The 24725-nt window shown below is 39.9% G+C and overlaps 1 protein-coding gene across 1 annotated transcript in view; it reads right to left on the reverse strand.

The window, feature by feature from the left end:
- Positions 1-1422: 1422 nt before the first annotated feature.
- The window catches only part of MFNG (MFNG O-fucosylpeptide 3-beta-N-acetylglucosaminyltransferase), a 468185-nt gene continuing 444882 nt past the window's right edge, over positions 1423-24725 (reverse strand). The window contains exon 8 of the mRNA XM_044068023.1: positions 1423-2850. Coding sequence (XP_043923958.1) covers positions 2787-2850 — 64 coding nt within the window. The 3' untranslated portion in view covers positions 1423-2786. The remainder of the gene's footprint in view (positions 2851-24725) is intronic.

A 24725-nucleotide genomic window follows, 5' to 3' on the forward strand; every position in this document is an offset into this window, starting at 1 on the left:
CTAGAAGGTGTTTGTCACTCAGAATTTTACAAATGTAAACATCTATGATGGGACTGGATATTTGAAACAATGGTCAGATCAGAATGCAGTGCCCTTGTCAGTTCAGGCACTGGAAGCAAAATCTAGAGGAACAGAAAGTTAACTGAGTTTATAGGCTACAAGTATTCATTATCCGGGTCCAGATTATTTTCAGGTTTAAAAATAGAAATGCTGAGAAGCAGATCACTTAGCAACTGCTTTTGTTTTGTATGCCATTCCATCAAGATCTCAGATGCACTTAAGATGGTGAACTTAATCGTATGAACCTATGAACCTATGAACCTATGAACTTCTACTACCCAGAGCCTGCAAGATATCTTTGGGTCAAGAAGGGCAAGAAATAAGGCAAGCAGTTGCTAGTTAGGAAACAATAGCTTTTATTTACTCAGACAAAGAATGCTCATGTCAGCAGAAAGTCATAAATTTATAGCCTTGGTAGATGACAAATGCAGCATGTATTTTCTGACACCCAGTGGATGTGTGATCAGTTATTTCAAAATCTTTGCCACACAATGAACAAATGTTGATAAATGTGAAGAATGTCTTTGAAATGGAACACATTGTTTTTCATTACTGAATATTTTAACATGTATTGCAAATAACATCACTTTTCACAGTGTAAAATATTTCAGATATTTTATGCATATTCATAAAGATTTTAAAGGCGTAACTTCTTCAAAGTTTTAATTTTGAATGACTAAATTAAATTCAAAAATGAAGAGGGTTTTTTTCTTTTTCTAAATATGATGAATATTTACAAGTAGTTTCAAATTCCATTTTAGTAGCAAATATTTTAAAAGGAATATATTAAGCCAACATTTGATTACTACTTTTTTGTGATTGTGTTTCAAGCAGTCATCGGAAAATAGCAAAACAACAGCAAAACGGTCACATTAAGGTGAATTAATGATAATATATTACAATTACAGCATGTCATATTTGCATTCTATATCTCATATTTGGGAGAGATTATACCACACAAACATTTTTGCTGCATTTTTAAAAAATTAAAGATGTCAAGCTTTGCTCCCTTCAAAAAGGCACCTGCATGCAGCCATTTCAAATATGACAGTTCTCTGGATAATAAACATGCATTAATTGGGTCACAATTTTGCAATGTGCAGTGCTGTTTCTGCCTTATAATCATACATAAATGGTACACATAAAATAATAAATTAATGTTGGAAAATGAGAATCATTTCCAGTCAAAAATACAGTGGTACTGCTCTTCCAAATGTGCCGTGTGTGCAGTAGTTACAGTAACATCAACTGATTATGGTACAGATGTTCTTAATGTTAAAAAGCAGCAAACATCACTATCAGCAGTTTTGAAGTGTTCTATAATTCAGTGCTTTAATGTGCCAAAAAATGCGAACAAAATAATATGAGCCATAAAAAGGAATTTATTGTTAATTTGACACATGGTCCATCACAGCCTCAAAAACACATATAAAAGTTATGACATCTGCTATTTCATTTCATAAACATTTGATTTTTTTTCCTTTCAGGTAGCAAAAATCTATTTTACTTTGCAGATCCAAGCTTTTGCAATGATAAGTGAGAAAGCATACATGCAGCTGCATGGAATTCATTGACTCTTCCTGTGCATGTTATTTAATGGTGGCGTTTACAGGTGCAACTCAGCACAGGCTAAGGGCTTAAACTAATTGTACCAAGTCTGTATGACTAAAAAAAGCAACTGCACCATTTACATATACAACACAATCAATAAATCACACACAGATGCTACTACAGAGCTGTATTTGTGATATAGATGTGTTTGGGAAAAATAAATGAAAGAAGAACATCAAGGTAATTGAAATGTCTGGCAGTTAGTGCAGGGCATTAAGGCTATTGTGGAGTGCTAATGAGCTGGTTCCTGGGGTAAATGGGTTGATTCAGTACGCCTTTATTTGCCTTCTATGTAACATTCAGTAAGTCATGTAAGCAGACAGTACTGTAGGACACTGGTTAAATTGGACTAGGCTTATCCATGGTCTCCTGGACCACAAGCCTACTAACTACCTAAGAATGTTGGGCTTATAGGAACCAAACAATAGAGACCTGCTCTTTCAGCACATATAATTCATATATTCCCTCATATTTTACCTTATGAAATTAGGCAATCTTTCAAAGGCAAGAAATATATATTAGCGTGTAGAGGTTTAAATGCTGACAGCAGCAGTGTGTTTGTTTTTAATGTATTAACAATACTTTTACTCGATTGTGCACTTTATACATTTTTTCACGTGGACTGGCTGTACAGAACATCAACATATAACCATTCACATTGTAGCTGATTTAATCAGCTCATACAACCTTGTCCTAGTCCATGTTTCCAAGTTTGTGAAAATGTATTATGCAGGCAGTAACCCTGTGTGTCTCTTTCATATGCTGCTCTCTTCTGCATCAGGATAATTGCAGAGGAAACATCTCCTGTTTGCACCTTTGTAGTTTTTAAGTGTCCCTCTACTCATGTGGCTGAAACACATTCTAAAGTGTCTTAAAGTTCACTCTCTGCATAACTTTTATTGCACTGATGTTTGCTTCCGGGTAAATGCATTCCTGAACTCAATGACTAAATGTCTCCTCTGTGGCTAAATTCCAGTGGATTAAGGCTCAAGAAACCACTGTCATTTCATTTTGGCAACTGATGTATAAAGTGCTTCTCAAAGTGCAATCAAAGAAAAGCGAGTGCTTGTTTGAAGCATATATCAGTTCATTAACCATTGCAGCATTGTCTGTATTTAGAAAATGTCCTGAGGGCACCAAGATGTGTCTGGATAAAGAAGACAATGGATTGTCTTAAACCTGTCAAAACAAAAATAAGGTATCATTACTAACACTATGAAATACAGGATAAAATTAAGTTATGTTTTAATACATGCTCAAATACAAGTGAGAATGAATTAAGGGTCTCAGCAAAGACTTCAGTCCAAGCCATTTGTTTGTTAATCTATCTATCTATCTATCTATCTATCTATCTATCTATCTATCTATCTATCTATCTATCTATCTATCTGTCTGTCTGTCTGTCTATCTATCTGTCTATCTATCTAGTATCTATCTATTTAAGTAAATTATTTTCCTGGGGTAGAGAACTAATCTATCTAGGCCATTGTCAAGCTACCTAGTAAGTACAAAATATTTGAACACTTGATATGCATAGAGATAACACAACTCATTCAATGCAGAAAAACATTTCTTCAACATTTGTACTTCTAACAAAATAGGTTATGCAATCCAAACAAATTAAAAAGAAAAACATTTTTAAAGAAGTTTCGCAAAGGAGTGTGATTATCACAGAGTCATACAATTAGTCTTTGTAGTGCATTTATAAGGTAGCATGTGTAGCATGGAGAAGTAAAGTCCTACACAATTCATAGAAAAAAAGGTAAACAATAGGATAAGTAACTATATGCAGTCCTGTGGTTGCACAGCCATTGTGTTCCATAATCAGATATGCATGCAGATGCCTGACACTCTCATCTAATTTGCAAGCACTGCATCAAATAAAAAGGCCTGGTTATACTGTGGTACATTGTGGGACTCCCAAATGTGATGTAGCCTTGACACCACATTTATTTATTTATTTTTTTTTATTTTACATTTTTTATTTTACATTTGTTGACCGGGCTAGTCTAGCTGGATATATGTCCATTTTCAGTAGAGGCCCGGGGAGAAAAGCTCCACACAGTTTCAACAATGTTAACATAAACAACATAATAGAGAAAAAAAAAAAAACATATTTATACATTTTATACATTTACTAACAGGGAGTCTGTCACTTATGAGAACATCATAAGTAATGTATAATTTTAATAGGCTTAGAATAGTTAATAAGAAGATACATTTATGTGTTGCTAAAAAAAAAGTATTAGTTGCAGGAAAGAAGTTAGTAAAAGTGTTGATATAGATAAAAGAGGAAGATAATGAAAATATATGGAGGGGTTGTTAGGTAAGGTGTGTAGTAGTGATATGAGTCAGTTTAAAAGATGTAGTAGTAGTATGGAGTGTGAGGAGAGGAAGCATGGTAGTATCTAGAAAAAAAAATAGAAATAAAGAAATATGGATAAGATAGGTTAGTGAAAGAGTAGGTTCAGAGATGAGAAATTTTAGATGAGTAAGTCAACAGTAGATAGGTTGGTCAGTCTGGTTTAGAACAGGGGCACATCCAGTGTGTTTTTAGGTGGAGTTTAAGCCTGTTTTTAAATAGAGTAATTCCCCACTGAAATATTAGTAAATAAAGCTCAATATCAGCACTGGATTAAATAAGAAATCCTTTACACAGCTGGTAATACCATACTAGTAAATGTGAAACTGGCAACGCTGTTGCCATAACCACACCATTCCCTGCCCACACACAGTGACACTGCAGAGCTCATGCCAGTGTGACATCCTGTGGTACCAGCTCCCCTCAGCAGCATGATATGGTAATGGCTCTAACACTGATGGCATATCTAATGAGTACACATTTCCGAGTCACACATAGGCACAACAGAAGAGCAAAATGTAGCAGGGGACAGCAGCTTAGTAAGCTATAATATACATGCCTAAATCACTACCAACTAGCTCAGCAGTTTTTTTTTTTTTTTTTTTTTACTGCTGATCTGAACCAACAGTGTGAGTTAACAATTTTTGGGACAGAGAGGAGAAATTCTCAAAGTTTTTTATTTTTTTATTTTTGTTTTGGCAGAGAAAGATTAGATATGATATGTAATGTATCATTTTGTTTGTGTTGCTTAGACTAACTGTCTCAATAGGGGAAATGACCTAACCTGATAGTTTGAAGACTTGGGTATTAACTCAGGCACCTAAAAATTAGAACGCTTCTGGTTTAAAGAGTGCAAAACAAAGAAGCCTAGCAGTAGTTGGGAATCTCTGTTTTACAAATAAGTTTTGCTTTAGCTGGAATAAGGAAGTGCAAGCAGAAGGGAATTTATCCTGTAAATAAAATTGCAAAATGCTTGGTAGATTAAAAGGCTTTTAATGCTACAGTGATAATAAGGAAGGGTATTCTACAAAATATTACCCCCGGTTGCAGCATTGTCAGTGCCAAGAATGTAAATAAAACATTTATTTCCAAATGCTTGTTAAAGTATTTCAGTTCCCTGTAAAAACATACATTAGCTTCTGTGAAGATGCGTGTTTAAAATAGAGTTAGATAGACAGACAGACAGCTAAGATATACAGATATCTTCATTATATTAACCTTTATACATAAAAAACATAATTGAGGGATAAGTAAATGTTTACTCTGTAAGATGAGCCTTGAGTATTCAAAATACTGTTTATGTTTTGATAGCAGCTAAAATTATGTGATAGCATGCAGTTTTCTTTTACAGATCTGTACATGACAAAACCTGTCAGTGATAAGTAGTGTTTTCTCTTATTCAAAATTTAGGAGTCATGAACAATAATCCCATGCGACTTCTACCTTCCATGTACAAAATGAAAGCAGCTGTGAAACCAACATCTTTATGAGAGAGCATTGCTGGTAACTACGTGCATGAGATGCAGAAGATGGGATGTTATGCTCAACAACAGAACCAGCAATGTATTTCTTAGTATAACCTGGACTAATCAGTCAGAAAGGAAACCACTCAGGTTTTACAATGTACATGCTTAGGCAACCATATGATCACCGAGCAAGGTTTTGTCAAATAGCATTTGATTAAATAAATGCTACTGGTTTAATTTCATCAGAATATCTCAAACTTAACAGTAATTAAATGAGGTAAAAGGGGTCACCCTTGCAGGATTGCAGAAAGGCTTCCATCATTAAACAGTTCATAGGATCACAGATTGTTACTACGCAATTGACATAAGAGCCATTACAAGTTTAAACAAGCTTTCTCCAAATTTAACAAAATATTGCTAACATGTGTCTGTACCCCAAGGAATTTTATGATTATGATATAGGCTTGTACACATCAAGTGTTCGCAGGGTGCCCCTGTCCATCAGGGGCATAGGTGCTAAACCAAGGGTAAATTTGCAATTTCCCATCCATTGGTCCAGTTTTTGTTTAATTAGGGTTAGGGATGAGTTTTGCATCACAAGGATGGGAAGCCTCTTCCAGAGAAGTGATAATGTCTGAGACACATCTTTCGCTCTGACATGTCCTGTTTATGTTGCAGATGAAGTTTAGGTCCTTAGAGCAAGTATTTCTGATGCTAATTGCTTTGCAGATATGCGACAAATCCATCAGTGCCGGATCAGTGGTTGCCTTATAGTCTAGACATGGATCACCACACAGCAGTCTGTTGGAGGCTGAGTACAAGGATTAGGCTTTAAGACAGTCTGCACAGAATTTGTTGTTTACTCCCAGTATTCTTTTTGTGAGGAACCACTGTGGCCTATCAAGCTGTTGCAAGCGCCTGGTCAGGTACACACTGAAGGAAGCATTGTACTTGATGATTGGTCGGATGAGAGCTGAGTACAGTGGAACAATGATCTCCTTGAATCTGGATGCCATGCCCTTACTTAGAAGTTGTGCAATCAATAATAATTTTCTCACTACAGTGGACATGTTACTGTCAACATATATTTCCAGATCCCTGACCACTGCGTCTACTTTTAGTGGTATATTATCAATATAGTCATTTCAAGAGATGGTCATCTTACCAGACAGTACTATTATGAATTTATTGCACTGAGTTTTACTCCCTGGCTCTGGCTCTAGTTGTTTGCCTGTGCCAGGCTTTCCTGAAAGGTATCTGTGTCTTTTGGGGTTTCAGTGACTATAACTGGATTGCAATCATTTGCAAACTTGGTCATCCAGAGGTGCTTGACATTTGCCTTCAATTCATAGAAGTTGATGCCAAACTGGAGAGGCCCTGCCTTATCCGTGTAGGACTCCACTAGTGACTGGCCTTTTTGTGGAGGTGGATTCCCCCTATCATAACTTCTTGAGTCGTATCAATGAGCCAGCTGGCTATCCATTGAGTGATATATGGATTTATGCCTAATTTTGCAAGTTTTACAATTACTGAGTAAGGTATTGTGCCAAATGCCTTAGTGAGGTTGAGATAGGCAATGTGCACTGTTTTGTCCTCATGCATAGTTTTAGTGACCTTCTCAAAGACGTCCAACAGGTTAAGCTGGCATGGCCTTCTTTGTAGCATAACCAAACTGAGTAGGTTCCAGTGTCTGTAGGTTTCCTATGTCACTGTTTATCAGAGCCGTGATAATTCTTTTCACAGTCTTGCATTTGAGATTAAATTTATGGGTTTTAAGTCCTCTGATTCTGTTGAAGCCCCCCCCCCCCTTGTTTAGAGGGATAACTGCTGTAGTCCTACATTTGCTAGGTACAAAGCCTTTCTGACGTTTATGTATAAATAGAGCTTCTAGGGGGCCTGACAACTCATGTTTCATGTTATTCAGGAGGCATCCTGGAATATTATCAAGCCCACTGAAGCAGTGTTCATGACTTTAGAGAGTGCAGTCAGGACCTGCTCCCTAGTAATAGCTGATGGAGAAATGTTGGAGGGAATTTCTTGGGGGTGACTAGGCATGATAGGGAGGTAAAGTTGGAGCTAAATTTATCAGCCAGCAGATTTGCTATAGCCTCTGGCTATGTAGGTCAGCACATTGTTGGGTGTTGCCTTTAAGGCTGCAGACACAACTGAATACAATCTTATGATTGTCCTTAGCTGAGGAGGCTATTTTTATCTCAAATTTGGCTTTAATGGACTTAATTATCCCCCTGAATTGCTTGTTCAGATTGGTAAAGGTGGTTTTACCTTGCTGAGCAATGCCCTTCCTGCTTTTAGACATGATTCTCTTTTTTTGTTTAGTTTACAACCTATTTACACTGGAATTACACCAGGGTGGCATGTTTTTGGAGACTGTCCTATATTTATTTTAGGTAAGTACAGCTGGCTCTAAGCAGCTATTTACATGATTATATAGGGTTTCTGCAAATGATTTTGCATAGGCAGCCATGCACTCATGCTTTGCGTGGAGCTTGGAATTTTGCAAATCTGTCACTTAGTAGAATGTGGTTAGCCTTGGAATAGCTTTTAAAAAGTTTGACGTTAGCTGAGGCCCTGGGCTTAACATTTATTTCAAAGGAAGTAGTTTTCTTGTCCAACCTGATCAATGAAGACTTTACACTGGCGGGAGTATGTTGTTCCTAGTGTTTGTGAGGACCAGTTTCAGGTTGTGCATGATTCCCAGCTACTGTTGGAGTACTTAAAATAACTCATGAATATTGTTTAGAGTTGAATGAGGAGTGTCTCTAGTACTTTAATGCAAGTGGTATGGACTTCCATGGTCATGGAGGTGGACCTATAGCTTGCAATGATATAATATGGGACTTTACTTGTGATAAGTTGGACTTCGAGAAGCTGAAGTGTGCCAAACTTTTTGACCAGCCTTGAGATGTATTCACAATTGATGCAAATGGAGTCTCTTCCACCTTTAGAGCCTACATCTGTAGCTGGTCTAAATGTGTGGAAGTCATTATAGACTTGCACTGCTGAAGTACCCTTTGCAACTTTAAACCAAGTCTCAGTAGCTGCACAGATGTCTGCATTCTCCAGGATAAGGACAGCTTGCATGGAAAGGAGTTTCTTGCATAGAGACCTGACAATTGGCAAGTAATTCCTTTAGATTATTTTGATTTGCTTTAGCTGTCAGTAGGTTTATCAGGTTGGCACTCATACCTCTCAACTGTCCAGATTTTTGCAGAATATCCAGATTTTTACCTCTTATTTTTGATGTGTTCCTCATAAACTTTTTGATTTTCTGGCAAATCATTAAGGATGGAAGTCAGTAAATAATTACATGCATTTAAGTTTCAGACTTCATATCCTTCAGAAAAATGCATGCTAATAGAAAAGTTGTTATTTTAGCAACTTTCTACATTTATAAGAGTAATATTAAAAATATATTCTTATTTTTACAATTTTTGTCTCCCCCTCCCATTATTTACATCTTGTCCAGATTTCTTATGCTGAGAGGATGAGGTATGTTGGCGCTGGCTAAAAAAGGCACTACGGGAGTTGGCAAGGTTTCAGCCAACATTTGAAAACCTGGGGGGGGGGGGGCGGCAACTGCAGACCATCCCTGGCAAAGCAATGTGGTTTGTCTACCATTTTTCCAGTCAGACAGATATTGTACCCCCTTGGAGTGACATCAAGAACTAAGCCGATTATTCAAGTCAACTATCTTCTGTAGGTACTGCAGCATCACCCTTGGAGAATGTAGAATCCTTCTCAGTGCTAGGATCATATCAGCCTGGGATACATTGTCTGAGAGTTCTATAATGGCTTTCTTCATATAGCCAAGAACAGTATGTCTCAGGTCATTAACACAACATTAACTATGATGGGGTCATACTGGTACTTATGGTGCAGTGACTTGAGTGCATCCATGATCTAGCAGATCCTGACCCACAACAAGCAGCTGACCAAGATTCTCTCCTTGCTCAGCCTGGTGAGTGGGACATCTGTGTGTCCCATGACAGAGTTTCCTATGACTAAGATATTGTATTGTGTCGTGGTTTGCCCTATGGGTTGTGAGGTTGAGATACCTTGAGACAATGCTGTATGTGTCTTGGTGCATGCTGTCTTAGCAGGGGGCTCTAGAAGTTGCTGATGATACTTGATCTGTGTGTGATGTCTGGGAGGCCTTTCAGGTTTAGGAAGGTTACATTTAAGGGTATTAGCATATGTGGGTCTACGTGTCTGGTCCATACTTTGTGTAGTGAGTGTAATCTGTGTGTGTCACTGACAACCTGTTTGGTGTTGTTGGTAAGTGAAAGCCTTGCCTCCAGTGGCATTGTGTAACTACATCTTCCACATACCATATCAGTATGCTTTAGAATTAGGTGGTTGAGACAGTTGCTACATTGCCTTAGGATACCCACATGGTAGTAGAAAGTGCAAATCCTTGGTTATAAATCTTAATTTGTGATTATTACTAGAGGGGTTAATGGCTGACTATTAGATTGTTACTTGTTGCAGGGCTGTCAGCTCAATTCGAAAGCCAGCTACTCTTTGTGCAACTAGGTAATGGGGAGACTTCTGAGACAGTCTTTTATAATTAAATTTTCATTAAGGCCCCTTTCATAGTGTGGTGAGGATGCCAAGCAGATGGGAGCTCTATGAAAATGAACTCAGAGTGGTACAAGCAGGCTGACTTTATTAGCAGTGCAGAAAACTGTAAACAAAATGGCCCAATGGCCACACTAGAGGCTGACCAATCCGATTTTCAGCTTAGAGACAGATCAGGCTACATATCACTGCTATTGAAATGCAGACCTAATCCATCTTAATAGAGAATCCCTTTAGTAGGGCCAAAAGTGCAGGAATGCAACAATTAAGTAACAGCAGAAAACACAAATTAGCAAATTACACAGTACCATGCCTGGAAGGCTACTTAAAAGTATAGATCGCAGTATTTAACAAACAGTACAATTTTATAAAGCACAAACTGAGAAAATAAATCAAAAATAAAGCAGTAACATTCTAATACAGTAAACTGAGATGCAGAACAGTAAAAAAACTCTTACTTGCCAAGGATGGGTGAAGTTAATTCAGGACCCTTTAACAGTGTGGCAAAGATGTCAAACAGATAGGAGTTCTGGGAAAATGAGCTAGAGAAAATTTGTAGTAAGGGAGATTAACTCTAGAGAATACTAGTTTGCTGGGTAGGTACTCAATATTATGGACCTATGGAAAACAATCAGTGGTAAAACTACTTAAATAACTTACATTAACTGACAATAGCAATGAAAGAAGGGAGGGAGTTTGGAAATCAGATTATTAAAAGGGGGGAAGCTAGAAACACTGCCTTTTAAAAACATAACAGTCAAAAGATGGGAGGACTGGGGAAAAAACTGAACAGAGCCCCTATCTGCATAAAACAAAGCCAGAGAAATCAGACACTAAAGCTTGTAGTCCACAATATATCAGGTCTGCATGCTATTATTTGAAGCAAAAAAGATGCACTTTTTTCTCCTCTTTTTGATGAAAATTTTGTTTATCAAAGTTCTGAGCTTTCCACTCTTCTCAGAATCCTGAATAAAAAAAAAAAACTCTGGGTGGGTGTATCTCTGTGTTGCTTACAGCAGATTAGTCAGAGAGGGATCCATGAGCTACAGGTCAATGATCCCTTTTACAATGGAAGTAGGGAAAAACTTGAAATAATATACAACCAGTACAGAGCAGTAGGGAGAGCAGCATTTCATGTTTTAGTTAGGAGCTGGAGTAGACAGAAGAACTGAGAAAAACAGTAGCAATGTAACAAACAGAAAGGCAATGGAGTGAAATAATAAGCAGGTAAATGATAAACATAATACAAGACTCTAAAACTGGATTGTAAACAGTTGTAGAAGTATAAATCCAGCAGCAAAAAATACAATACTGACACTATTGTAAATAAAGTCTACCAAAGCCAATTTTGAGGTAAATGTGGCCTCCCATGCCAAAGACAGCCACAATACATTCTTTAACTATATCTGCAACCTTAAAGTCAATACACAATTGTGTGTGGAGCTCATTGTTAATGGAGCCACCTATACTAAGCCAGAAGATATAACAAACCTACTGGCTGACAAATTAAGCTCTAAATTTACCCCTCTCTCCCTCCAACCTCCCCTCAAGAAATACCATCAAATATAACTCTCCCTACTATCACTAAGGAACAGGTCCTCAATACTCTAAGGCCAAGAGCAATGCATCAATTGGCCCAGACAGTATCCCCGGATGCCTTCTAAATAGCATGAAACATGACCTATCAGGATCTCAGGAATTGCTGTTTAACTGTAGAGTCCAAATAGGCTTTATGCCTCACAAATGCAAAACAGCAACAATCCTCCCCCTGCATAAAATTGGGCCATATATAGACCCTGAACACTACAGACTCACATGTCTCACTAGTCTCATATGCAAAGCCATGGAAAGAATTATCATGGAAATGATCAGTAATGACATAGGAAACTTCCAGATACTTGACACAACCCAATTTTGTCAAGGGCAGGTCATGCCAACTCATGTTGGTGGACTTCTTTGAGAAGGTCACCAAAGCAATGGATACGTTTAAAATAGTTCACATTGCCTGTATTGGCCTGGCCAAAGCACTTGATACAACACCCACCTTGAGCATTGTTGACAAACTCAAGAGGTTAGGTACAAACCTTTATATCACTCGGTAGATAGCCAGCTGGCTCAAAGACAAAGGAAGTTAGAACTGGGAAGCCCACCTCTTCAAAGAGGCCAGTCACAAGCAGAATACCTCAGGGATCGGTCCTGACACCTCTCATTTTTGGAATTTACCTCTCTGACATGAAGGCCATGACAAGAGACTCTGGTTGACTAAATTTACAGATGACTGCAAATTAGGAGAAGTCATAGAATCCCACACCAACACAAATGTTCTCCAGGAATGACTGACATAGATAAATAACTTGTGTCAATGTCATGGACTAAAAGTTAATATCAAGAAATGCATAATAGCATCCTTTGGGAAGTCATCCACCCCTAGTAACTATGATGTTGACAACACACCCTTAAGAGTTTACCCACTAGTTAAGGACTTGGAGACGCACATGAACAGTAATCTAGCCTTTGATCATCACGCGTCTACAGTAGTGAGGAAATCATTCTATGTTGCGCAACTTACAAAGGCATAACTTCCAGGTCCAAGAAAGTGATTGTTTGACTCTATTCAGCATTCATCAGAACTATCATTGAGTACAATGCCCCCTTTGGTATGTACCTAACCAGGCACATCCAGAAATTGGAACATCCATAGAGGTTTCTCACTAAAATAAAATACAGGGCATAAGTAACATGTTCTATGCAGACCACCTCAAGGTCCTATCTCTGTATTCTGTCTCCTACAGGCTGTTGAGGGGAGATTTATGCCTGGCATAAAAGTCATTGTTAGACCTTACCCTGATGGAACTCCTACATTTCCGCATAACAAATAGCACCAGAATTACCTATTCTAATGACTTAAACCTTGCCTGTGAGATAAACAGGACCTGCTGGAGAGACAGGTATGTATCACAGGCACTAACCCCTTCTCTGAAACAGAATTCCCTTCCATGTGAAGCAGAATTCCTCCTTAACCAGATTCAAGTGTAACTTGGACAATTGGATGGGAAACAGGAAATTCTTCCCTGGTTTGGCACCTATGTCTCTAATGGACAAAGGCAGCCTGTGAATAGTTCATCTCCTAGGCCCCTGCTTGTAAATGTTTCATCTCCCAAGCCCCTGCTTACACTTATCAAGTGTACCAGAACTTGTCAGAGATTTGTGATACATGCCTAGGCTTAAAAAGGCCCCTGTGGCCATTAGCCTAGTACACACCTGTGATGAACCTATAATCCCACTACATTTTAAGGCAGCAGACTAGAATGAAATTTACCAGTAACACTGCTTATGGAAAAATGTAGTAACAAATGAGTAAATGATGCTCAGATCCAGCAACAGTTCACAATTTTCCCACAACTGCAAAAGAAACTACCAGGCTAAAGCCGTAGACCGAGTTCAATACACAAACATTTAACTTTTTCAAATAATTCTACTTAATGGACATAGAAGTGCAGTATAATATATAAATAATGCTCAGATCCTGCAGTAATTCATAATTCTCCCAAAACTGTAAAAGAAGCTCTAAGACTAAGGTCTCTCAACAAACAAAAATGCAAACCTAACTTTTTTAGCTAAAACACAGAAACATGCAAAAAAGTACAGAAAAAAAAACTATCACCACACTGATCACTATAAGTGCAACTGAAAATACAACACATAATCAGAACTGAAATATTTTTTTCGCCCCTTTTTGATGCAAAGCTTGCTTCTCATAGTTCAGGCTTTCCACACTTCTGAGAGTTCTGAATAAAAGTTTAATGAACCCTTTTATAGCATATAAACTGAACCACTAAAACAAATGAATACACCACTGTGTGTTCAAAGCTCAAATAAGAACAGGAGTCAGATTTAACGCTTTCTTTCCTTTACATTCAGAACTTCTTCAGAATCATCTCATTTTAAAATCAGACCATTTAAATACAGTCAGAGTGAAGACATCACTGTATAATTAAAACTTTAAACAAGTAATTAAAGCAACATTACATTAAACTGTAAAAAAACATATGAAAAACTTCTCAATAAGGAAAAATATATACATAAACCCCTGGATTTACTATTCCTCCTTGCAGGACTAGCTTAGTCCTGCATGGAGGTGGTCATTTAGGAGCAGGACGGCAGTGCACCATGCATAATAATGAGGTGCGCTGCCTGAGCTCCTAGGCTTACATGGAGCATGTAAGAGTACAGGGGGTGTGTCTGAGTGCAGAGCTCTCAGAATAAACATGCCACCGCAATGAAGAACAGCTGAAAGGGGTATGAAATGAGCAAGACCGCTCACAGGTGACCGCATATCCCCACCAACAGTCCTCCTTGTGTACAACAGCAACAGTATACATAAATAAAATGAAGAAACCCTTAATTTATTTTTTTTAAAAATCCGATTAAAGCTAACTGCAGGTGAGCAAGTGTGCCCATCACTTAGCTACGGTTAATACAGCTTAAATGGCTGAAGAGGATAACAAGGAAGATATATGCAAATAAAGCAGCATAGCAATAGTGTAGTGGGCAGAGCATTTGCCTTACGAGCAGGCATTCCCGGTTTGAGTCCCTTTGCAAAACATTCCATTTTCCATGGCAAAGCATGTTATGAGTAATATTTATGTTGCATAACTCACTAAATAACATATTTTCATGAACTAAAGTACTGCAGTAAATGCACATGTGAGGTGTCAGTGTCATAATGAATAAGGCACTAGTAAGCAGGTTTAAAGACAAATAAGCAGTAGTAAGCATATTTAAGCACTAGTAAGCAGGCTTAAGCCCGTTTGGCAGTGGTAAGCAATGCCTACACTGGTTAAACAATTTTAAAGCTAACTCTCTGTAAGCAGATGTAACGGCAGGTTAGCAGTGCTTACCGTCATGTAGACCCACTTACAACTGCTCAAAAGTGCCTTAATCACTTTGTATCCAACGGCCCTTTTTCCTGTCCATCAACAAAATAAACAACAATGCAGGTCTCAAACACAGGACCCTACACACTATAGTCACAGAAGTTAACCACCAAGCCATCAGAGAAGTACCAAAGAATGAGGTGTCAGCAAACAAATCCTCACCATAGTAAAAGCAAACTGAACCTGTAACAGGCATCAGTATACAGTCATATGTTCCACAACCCACTAGATAACATAAATATATGCAGCAGTAAGCCCAGAAGTGAGGTGTAATTGTAACAGAGTGTTGAAGTCCCCGATAAAACACAAGGACCCCATAGAGTGTACGTACACATTAATCATGGATACCAGGCAGATATATAAGATGTAATGAATAAGAAATCTATGCCAAAAAGAAAAAAATAATGCAAAGTCTAATGTAAGCCATGCTAAGCATTGCACAGTCCAGCTTAGGAGGTATAAGCAATGTGTAGGCCAGCTAACTCAATGTGCCCAGTGTTATACCCCTTTAAACAATGCCAGCATTCATTAAGCAGACTTGCCCATAGCTTAGCCTTTTCAAAAACTGACCAATCATGGAAAAGTGCAGGAAATCAGCCCTACGTAAACCCAAGAGGCAGGAATACATCTTATAACTGGTTGCAGCTTCCCTTTGCAGGCACTATGGCAGTAAGGGGAGAAGGTGTGTGCTTCCAGGTGCAGTGCTGGTGCATCCAGGAGTCCAAAGTCATGGCAGGACTCCTAGTTAAAGACCATGATTAGAGACTGCTGCAGGGCCAGTACCAGGGCTCCCAATGTAAGGCAGAGGCCTGGAACCATCTCACCCGTGACCTCACCAGTACCACTGGCATACCCTGAACTGGTGAGCAGGTCAGGCACCACTATGCTGACCTGAAGCGGCATAAGTGGGAGCTCTTGGAGGAGTGGCTCCAAGAGGCTAGAGTGGCAGGGGATGTTCCAGTTGTGTGTAAGTATCACCCCAGTATGTGTGTAATAATTGCCAGCTCAGGTATATCATGGATAGTTATGGCTAAATATTCCTCTTATGTTGCCCACAGCTGCAATGGAGTGGGCCATGAACCAGGAGGCCCACTTTAGTCACCTGGCGAGGTTGCAATGTGAGGCAGGTTAGTAATACTCATGCATTTACTGTCATAGGAAATAAAAATAAAAGTAGTAGTAAATTAATTGCTTGTATAAAACCTGTATTGTTCAAGGCAAGTACTGCATACACTAGAGAATATGGCAGGAAGAGTCTCATATTGTTTGTAAGTCAATAAAAGTGCAATAGCTTGACAAAACAGGTCTAACTGCTAGACTGCATGTGTATATCCTGGTATTATATGGTACTGTAGATATGTAATCATGTAATAGTACTGTAGTATTAAGCACTGTTACCCACAGTGTGCACCATAAATTGAATGTGTAGGAATGCCTGTATATGACAGGTGTCATCCCCACAGGCCCATTTAGTACAACTGAGAGACACATAGACAGTAAACAGGGAAAATGCAGACAGCAAAAAATGAATAGCACATGCAACTGAGATGTGAACTGTTGTTTTTTAGCACACACAGCCACGGTTCATATGCTGCCAGTGGTAGTAGTCTGCATACAGAATCATACCCCACAGCTTTACATATATGTCCAGAATGTCTAGTAAAGTGGCCCATACCTGTTGCATATCAACCTGTCCCCCTGGGAAATTAGTGGGATGATCCCAGACATATAGGCAGAAACAAGAACTACAACTGATTGACACATAGCTATGAGAACAATGCTGGCACACTAGCAACTCCCCAATACCTTATGTGACTAAGAAGTCATGTATGTCCATTTACACCCAGACTTGTCAAGCTGTGGTCAGAGTGTGTACAGTAAGAGAGTGAGATGCATGTGCATAATAGTAATGTGGAATCTGGTACTGTGTGTGGGAACATTCAGGTAGTGCTAATAAACATTCCTCCCACAGTTCTGTCTGATACCAACATTGTGCCCAGAAATACAAGAATGATATGCAGTTGCTCTGAATAATGAGGTATTACACATCACTGTCGCACACACTGTCCTACAACATATAACTGTCTAGAAGATCTGTATAAGAGTGTTGTAATACAAGGTCAGAATGCATAAGCACAAGGGATTAATAAGACAGAAAGCAGATAGGAGATATACAGCAATATCTCTATAGTAGACACAACTGTGATGGACAGTGATTAAGTTGTAGCAGACGCAGCCAAGAATCCTGGGAGCGGGACTAGGCTGCATACAGATTCATACCCCACAACTGTACAGATGAGGCCAGAATGTCCAGTATATGTGCCCATATCTGCTGCCTGTCCCCCTGTCCCCTGGTAAGTCTGTGGGATGAACCCAGATGTTTAGCCAGCAATCAGGGAAAACAAGTGATTGTCAAACATCATGAGAACACGCCTGTCACTGTAGCAACCCCCGAAACTGTTAGGAGAGTAATATTTCAAGTATGTCCTATCTAAACTCCCATGTTGTCAAGCTGTGACCAGAGTGTGTACAGTAATAGAGTGAGAGGTATGTGCATAATACTAATGTGTAATCTGGAAGTTTTTATGGCAACAGTCAGGTAGTGCTAACAAACATTGCTCCCACAGGTACGTTTAATATGAACACTGTGCCGAGAAATACAGACGATTATAACCTGTACTGGTACTGTTCACTCTGGTATTGTAGGGAATTGTGAGTGGTGCAGTTTCTCTGAATAATAAAGTATCACTGGTCACTGTCACCCACACTGTGCTACAATAATATAACTGTGTAGGAAAGCATGTATATGTGTGTATCAGGTCACTAAACATGGAAGAGGGCAATATTCTAGATATGTCCCGGCAAACCAGCATGTGGTTAACACATGGCCAGAGTCTGTGCAGAAAGAGTTGGATAGCTATGTGCAAAACAACAACCTGGAATCCAGGAGTATGTGTACAAACAGTTAGTTAGTGTTACATTCCCGCCACAGTATACAGGGTAAGAGGTGTATACTGCAGATAATACTGGTTCATGAGTAATGATGATGACAGCCATATCACTGACCAAACTAAGGCTATAGGGTAGTGTAGTAAGACTTGTAAGGTACAGATAACAGCACTGACTAGGAAAGTAATGTGGACTACAGGAATATGCTAATCTCTCCCCCGTACCATATCTCCAACAATAATCAACATACCCACCCCAACCGGTATGTAATGACACCTATGTTCTGATAATGTCCAATTGTTTAATAAATATTTTGATGGTTCCCATGCACGTGCTATATTGAATTATTCCAACATTGGTAGCATGGTGCCATCAATGTACCTGCATGCTGAGCTTATTACCACTGTGGTCCCATATATGCATGTGTTCTGTTAGCTATGCAACTGTTCCATATCTGATGTCTCGGTTAATGGGAATATCTATGCATGCTGTTATACCTAACCCTGGAATGTGTTGACTATTACTAACCCACAAATGATGATGAAATCTAAACACTATAGCATGTTTGGGAAGGCTGGTCCCAGCGGACCCACCTGTCCCACCTCAGCCAGCCATGGCACCAAGCATCAGCATGTCTGTTGGTGCTGTGCCACCTTCAGTTGGAACTGCCTCAGGGAGTGTGCAGGGACAGGCACCTGTCACCCATCGCCAGGTCAGGGTCGTGGTGCATAGAGCAATCAACGAGCAGTTTGGTGATCTTCTACACCAGCTCATGGGCTGCATGTCATGATTAGAGAGTCAGCAGGGCTCTGCGACTCAGCCCCCAGCACAGCCACCTTTGAGTCTGTGAAAGTGCAGTGGTGACTGCCCATGAGTGGGGACCTCAGTCCCACTGTTACCACTAGGGTGGTTGTGGGCTTCCGATATCCCAACACCCCTCCCCATCAAGGTGTTTACCCCCCACATGTGTCATATACAGCCCCTGTATGCATCCTCTTTGTCTTGTCTGTTAACCTATACAACCTACCTCCCCAAATATACCTACTACCCCTCCCCAACATCCCACTCTCACCTGAAAAAAAAGGGCAATCTGTTCCCACAAAAAAATCTCGCCCCATACATAGCTGTCCATTTCACACATATGCCCACTGGACACTTGTAATCCAGTCTAACTGGCATCACAACTTATTGTTGTTGTCCTCACCCCTCTCCCAGGGGTATCAGTGTCCAAATCTATCTCCAAATTCAGTGTATATGCACAACTGTTGCTGTAGAAGAAATGGACAGCTTTGGACCTTCCCTACACCCTTCCTGCACATCCCTAGCTATTTTCCCTACTGTCTTTCCCCTCATTGTGGCCCTTTTTTCACCACTTTCCTGTCAACCCCTGTTTCTTTTCTTTTAAACAAATTAGCATGGGGGTAAGCGAGAGTAAGCACTTTTAAGCAGCAGTAAGCGGGTGTAAGCCTGTTTACGTGGGAGTAAGCAATGCCTACACTGGTTAAGCAAATTAGAAGCTAACTGATTATAAGAAACTATAACCAGGTGTTAGCAGTGCTTATCTCCAAGCAAATCTGCGCAAACCCACTTACAAATGCCTTAAAGTGCCTTAATCACTGTGTTCTGCTCAGCAAAAAAATAAACAGCCTCTGCCGGGCTCAAACCCAGGACCCTGGCCACTGTAGCAAAAGTGATTTACCACTAAGCCACATTAGATATCCATAGTTTAATGCTTTCAAAAAAATATCATCCAGTCATTCAACAGTACAGAGGATGTATTCCAACATTTAGATGTATGTGTGTGTAAATATATTAATATCTAAACAGATACAACATATCTATATATGTAGATATATATATATATATATATATATATATATATATATATATATATATATATATATATATATATATATATATATATATATATATATGTGTGTGTGTGTGTGTACATATATGTACATATATATAAACATATATACATGCAAATGCCTACATCTATAGATATGTATGTCTACACCTATATGTCTAAATATATACAGCAGGTTATATATATGTCAGCAGATATATAGGTATATACGGACATATATCTGTAGATAACAATGGGGAAATAACAAAAACATATATGTCCACATGCAACGTTAATGGGGTTGAGAGGTCCCAAACAATATACATCTTGTACGGATAGGTATACCCCCCCACAGCCAAACACGTCACCCCCTGCAATACACTACCAAGTGCTGCAGATCCCATAACCAGGACCAGACATGACATGGGCATTCCAAGGATACATATACACAGACACATATATGCAGATACAGATGTACACACATATATATATATGTAACTACGCATACACACGCAGAGATATGTACAGTAAGTTACATATGTAGTACGTGCACACAATATGGAACAGCCACTATTCCTACAGTTACCACCTTACCATTTGGAGACTGTATGAGCCACCCATACAAATGACATTCATTGCCTGCAACATATACCCACAGAGATATCAAAGGATATAACACCACTCACAGCTGTGCATAAATGGGAAAGCTTTATTTGTGTACTATTTCAGTTGTATATGCCATGTCATATCGCTGTTTAGACACAGACATCCATATAAACTGAATAATGCAACTGTGAAACAGTTAAAACTGTGAAACAGTTATACTAATACAGTAGTCTGGAAAAGTTAACAAATATTGATGCCCTGGCCAAGGCCATCATCTAGTACAATGGTAAAGACAGACTGGGCCACAGGATACCAAACAATCAACGGTAAGCAATGTAGGTGTATAGTTCACCAGCCTCTATCTACACTCTGTAGACAATCCCTAGGGGGTAAAGACCTCAGTTGACACACTGATGTGTAACTGTTACATAACAAGGCACAACTGATACCATTACAAGCACACTGACAAACAGAACAGTCTGTATGGCAGGTGGCAGTAGGCCTGCATTTAGCCAAGGTGGATTGAATGGTAATGTACATCCATATACCTTAAAGCAGCTCACCCCTAATGGTCGTCAGGACTTTGGGCTTTCAGGATTCTGTACCCTTCCCATATACATATATGTATATATAGATATATGTATACATAGATATACGTATATGTATAGCTATATATGTATTCACATCCTATGTGTACAGATATGCCTAGTTATCGTAGTATATATGTAAATATCAGTAACTATATGTGCATACATATTTATTCTGATATACCTACTACTGTCAAAATATATGTAGATATCCATACGTATATGTGCATATGTATCTCTATCAGTTTATGTGTAGACATATATTGCTCTGTATATGTATATATCTGGGTGTTTATTTGTATATCTATGTACATATACATATCCATCTATGTATGTCGATATGTATATCTATATGTCTATATAGATATCTGGATAAGTATATGTACATATATTATCCCACTGCTCTGTCTGACATACATGACTGTTATGGTGGGCCAGCAGCAGTACATCTGGCAAGTAAATGGACATTACATCTCACTGGGTAAGTGCACTAAGCTGTTAGGCATGTAACAAAGCACTGTGCAGGCTACAGGCAGACCAGCTCAACACTAGCCTACATTTCCTTTGGGGGAATGCACATGTACCTGCACATAGATAGCAGGCTCTACAGGCATGCCACAGCACAGAGTAACATACACCTGTGTGTATGTGCATCACCACAACCAATGTGAACACAGCCACAGCTACATATGACATGCTAGTGTATTATTACAGTATATGGACTATCTGTTCAACACCAACCTCATATGTGCCACCCACACACTAATCCTACATATACTGGGCTGTTACACAGTGTGGTCCACTGCCTGTCTGTGGTATGGGACACGTGCGTGTATGGCCCTACAAACATGTAAGCCAATAGGGTAATATACAGTGGAGCAGCATGTAACATTAGACAGAACAAGACCAAGAACAATGACATCTACCACAGTCTGTACACAGGCCAAGGTACATATTAATAATACACACACTGTCGACAATCACCATAAGTACACAGACTTCAGTACTGTACACACAACCACTGAATGCCCAGGTTATGTCATCAAATATAACCCCTACTATACATTACATGTGTAGCAGTCTGATATCTCACTGGCTTGTTATCAGATATGATGTCACTAATTATGGTGTACAGTACATCTGCACCCCTTACTGCATGATATATGTACAAAGGTTGTCAGAGTTGGGGCTAGAGGCATATACACAGGGCCAATATTGACATGTTGCTGTGATAACCTCATACATGTACTGTTGTAACAGGGTTTGTTGCACCATATGTCCTATGAGAGATATGAAGTCAGTAACTCTCATAGCTGTCACCATCTACAGACTGCCATTCTCACACTACCTTCTGCAGTTCACAGATAGGTGCTCTGTGGGTAACACATGAAACAAAAGGCACCATACACTGCCCAGTCTGCAGATGACCCTACAGATGGGGTTTCCTCATAAACATAGCACTGACATGGCAGTTATTAAAACATGTAGGACAGCCATATCCACACACACACCCTGTTAAACCAACATTACTCCAAATACAGTATAGCAGCACTTACAGTCTGTAGTCAGGTCAGGTACATCCCCCTCCTGTGTGTTGGCCTGTTTCCACAGTGTATGTTGTTAGAGGTAAACCCCAATCCATCTGAGATGCTGTTTGCCAGACAACAGGTCGAGCTCCTACTCACAGTGAATGAAAGGCCCAGCACCAACATTATGTTCCTAGATATTGGTGTGTGTTTCCATGCAATTGGCTATGGGAGTGTTACCACAGCTGTTCCACATGCAATCAGCTAGAAGAGGGCTGAAATTAATGCAGAGACCATCAGCTGATCCTGAGCATCACATAAAATACACATGCTGCTGCCCAAGCAAAGCAGGTGTAAGTCTCCACATCCACCATAGAGGGAGTAAGAGAGGCAGACACAGGCACAGAAAATCTAGGGAGGGGTGGGAGAGTAAAACCTACGCATGTTTGTGTCACACACTTACCAGTACAGGGAATCAAGCCCCCAACGACTATGTAGTGCTATCACATGCCCATGCAGTTATTGGATGACCCACATGGGTTATCTGTTGGGGAGCCCCCAGAACGTATATGTAATGGTGAGTGACATCTGCAACAGAGGTATGGTAACTATGTGGTAGGTGTTGTACATGTGCCTGCCCGCATGAACAGGTGTCAGCATCAACACACCCACACTCTCATGGGAACACACACACATTGCCACACTTAGCAGGGCCAGAAATACAACTCAGCACTAGTGGGATTGCCACAACACAATACTGTGCAAGTATCACATGCACCACAGGGGTCATACGGAGGTTATATGTGCAAAGGGTATGTGGAGGTGTCTGACAGCCATCATGCTTCAGTATAGCAATGGGGGTTGTAGTGAGTGTGAACATGGTCATACGCATCATACACCATGCACACAGACATGGGTGCTAGTACTGACATGCATGTGTACACTGCATCATGGGTGTGTTGTGGTTGACCGTGCCAGATGGCTATACAAGGCTAGGTGATGGATATACCTTGGCATGAGGCCACATGACAATGGTCTGCATTGTGGCTCAGGGGTATAGTGTCTGCAGATGTCCAGACAGGTGGGTATTGTATTCACCATCCAGTCACCTGGGTGACTATTGCATGTGGCCAATGCTGTGCATTGTTTGCCATGTATGTGTTTCAGTGTCAGGGATGTGCACACCTCCCACATGCATGTACAGTGACATGGTACTGTACCTGGGGTGTCTGGCCCATGTTGTGTACACAGCTCGTTATCATCAGATGTGCCAGTCCTGGCCTCATGTGGCAGGAACTGTTCATGGAGAGCAGGTTGGTCCTGCACCTACATTGTTAGCATGATACCAGTATTCCCTGATGTCAGTGGCACCTGTCCATACAGGGCTTGTGTTTCAGACATGTTATATCCTTTGTGGGTCACATTTGATGGCACCACAGGTGTTGCAGGTATCCAGTGGGGAACATGGGGGTGGTGCAGTGTCGGCATGTACATGCCTATTGGACTGATGGACAGGGTGCCATGCCCTCTGTAGCCCACTGCAATCACACCATGGTTACTATCAGTGAGCAATATGCAGGGTACTACCAATATAGCGGCTGTTGCCTAGGCAGGTGTGTGTGTGTGTGTGTGTGTGTGTGTGTGTGTGTGTGTGTGTGTGTGTGTGAGACATGGGTTGAGAGTGTACCCTGGGTAATACAAGGGTCGCTAACATTATTCAGCTGGCATTGATGTCACATTTAGGGGATGGATTTGCACACCAGCCTCTTGGCTATTTCACATCTGTTATCCTTGTATGGTGGACATTGTGATATATACTTGGCCCATCATATAAGAAGTTAACAAAACCCTCTCCACATTGAGTCCAGTTGTTACACACTCACAACCACCGCCACACAGGATATAAATGACAAACATAGACACACACACAGACACACTCACACACACACACACACACACACACACACACACACACACACACACACACACACACACACACACACACCTCTGTCGTGTTTGGGTTTAGAACTCCTACCTAACTAATATATTACACTATAGCACTACACCGTTATAGGATGCACCACAGAAATGACTGTTCTCCTTCCCCAAAGGTGTATTTCACAGTGAATGACATCAGCAGGATTGCCAAAGTAGGGCATTTGAATTGTTGGGA

Source organism: Protopterus annectens, chromosome 1.part0 (assembly GCF_019279795.1).
Source record: "Protopterus annectens isolate FY-2018-M chromosome 1.part0, PAN1.0, whole genome shotgun sequence".
Taxonomy (NCBI): domain Eukaryota; kingdom Metazoa; phylum Chordata; order Ceratodontiformes; family Protopteridae; genus Protopterus; species Protopterus annectens.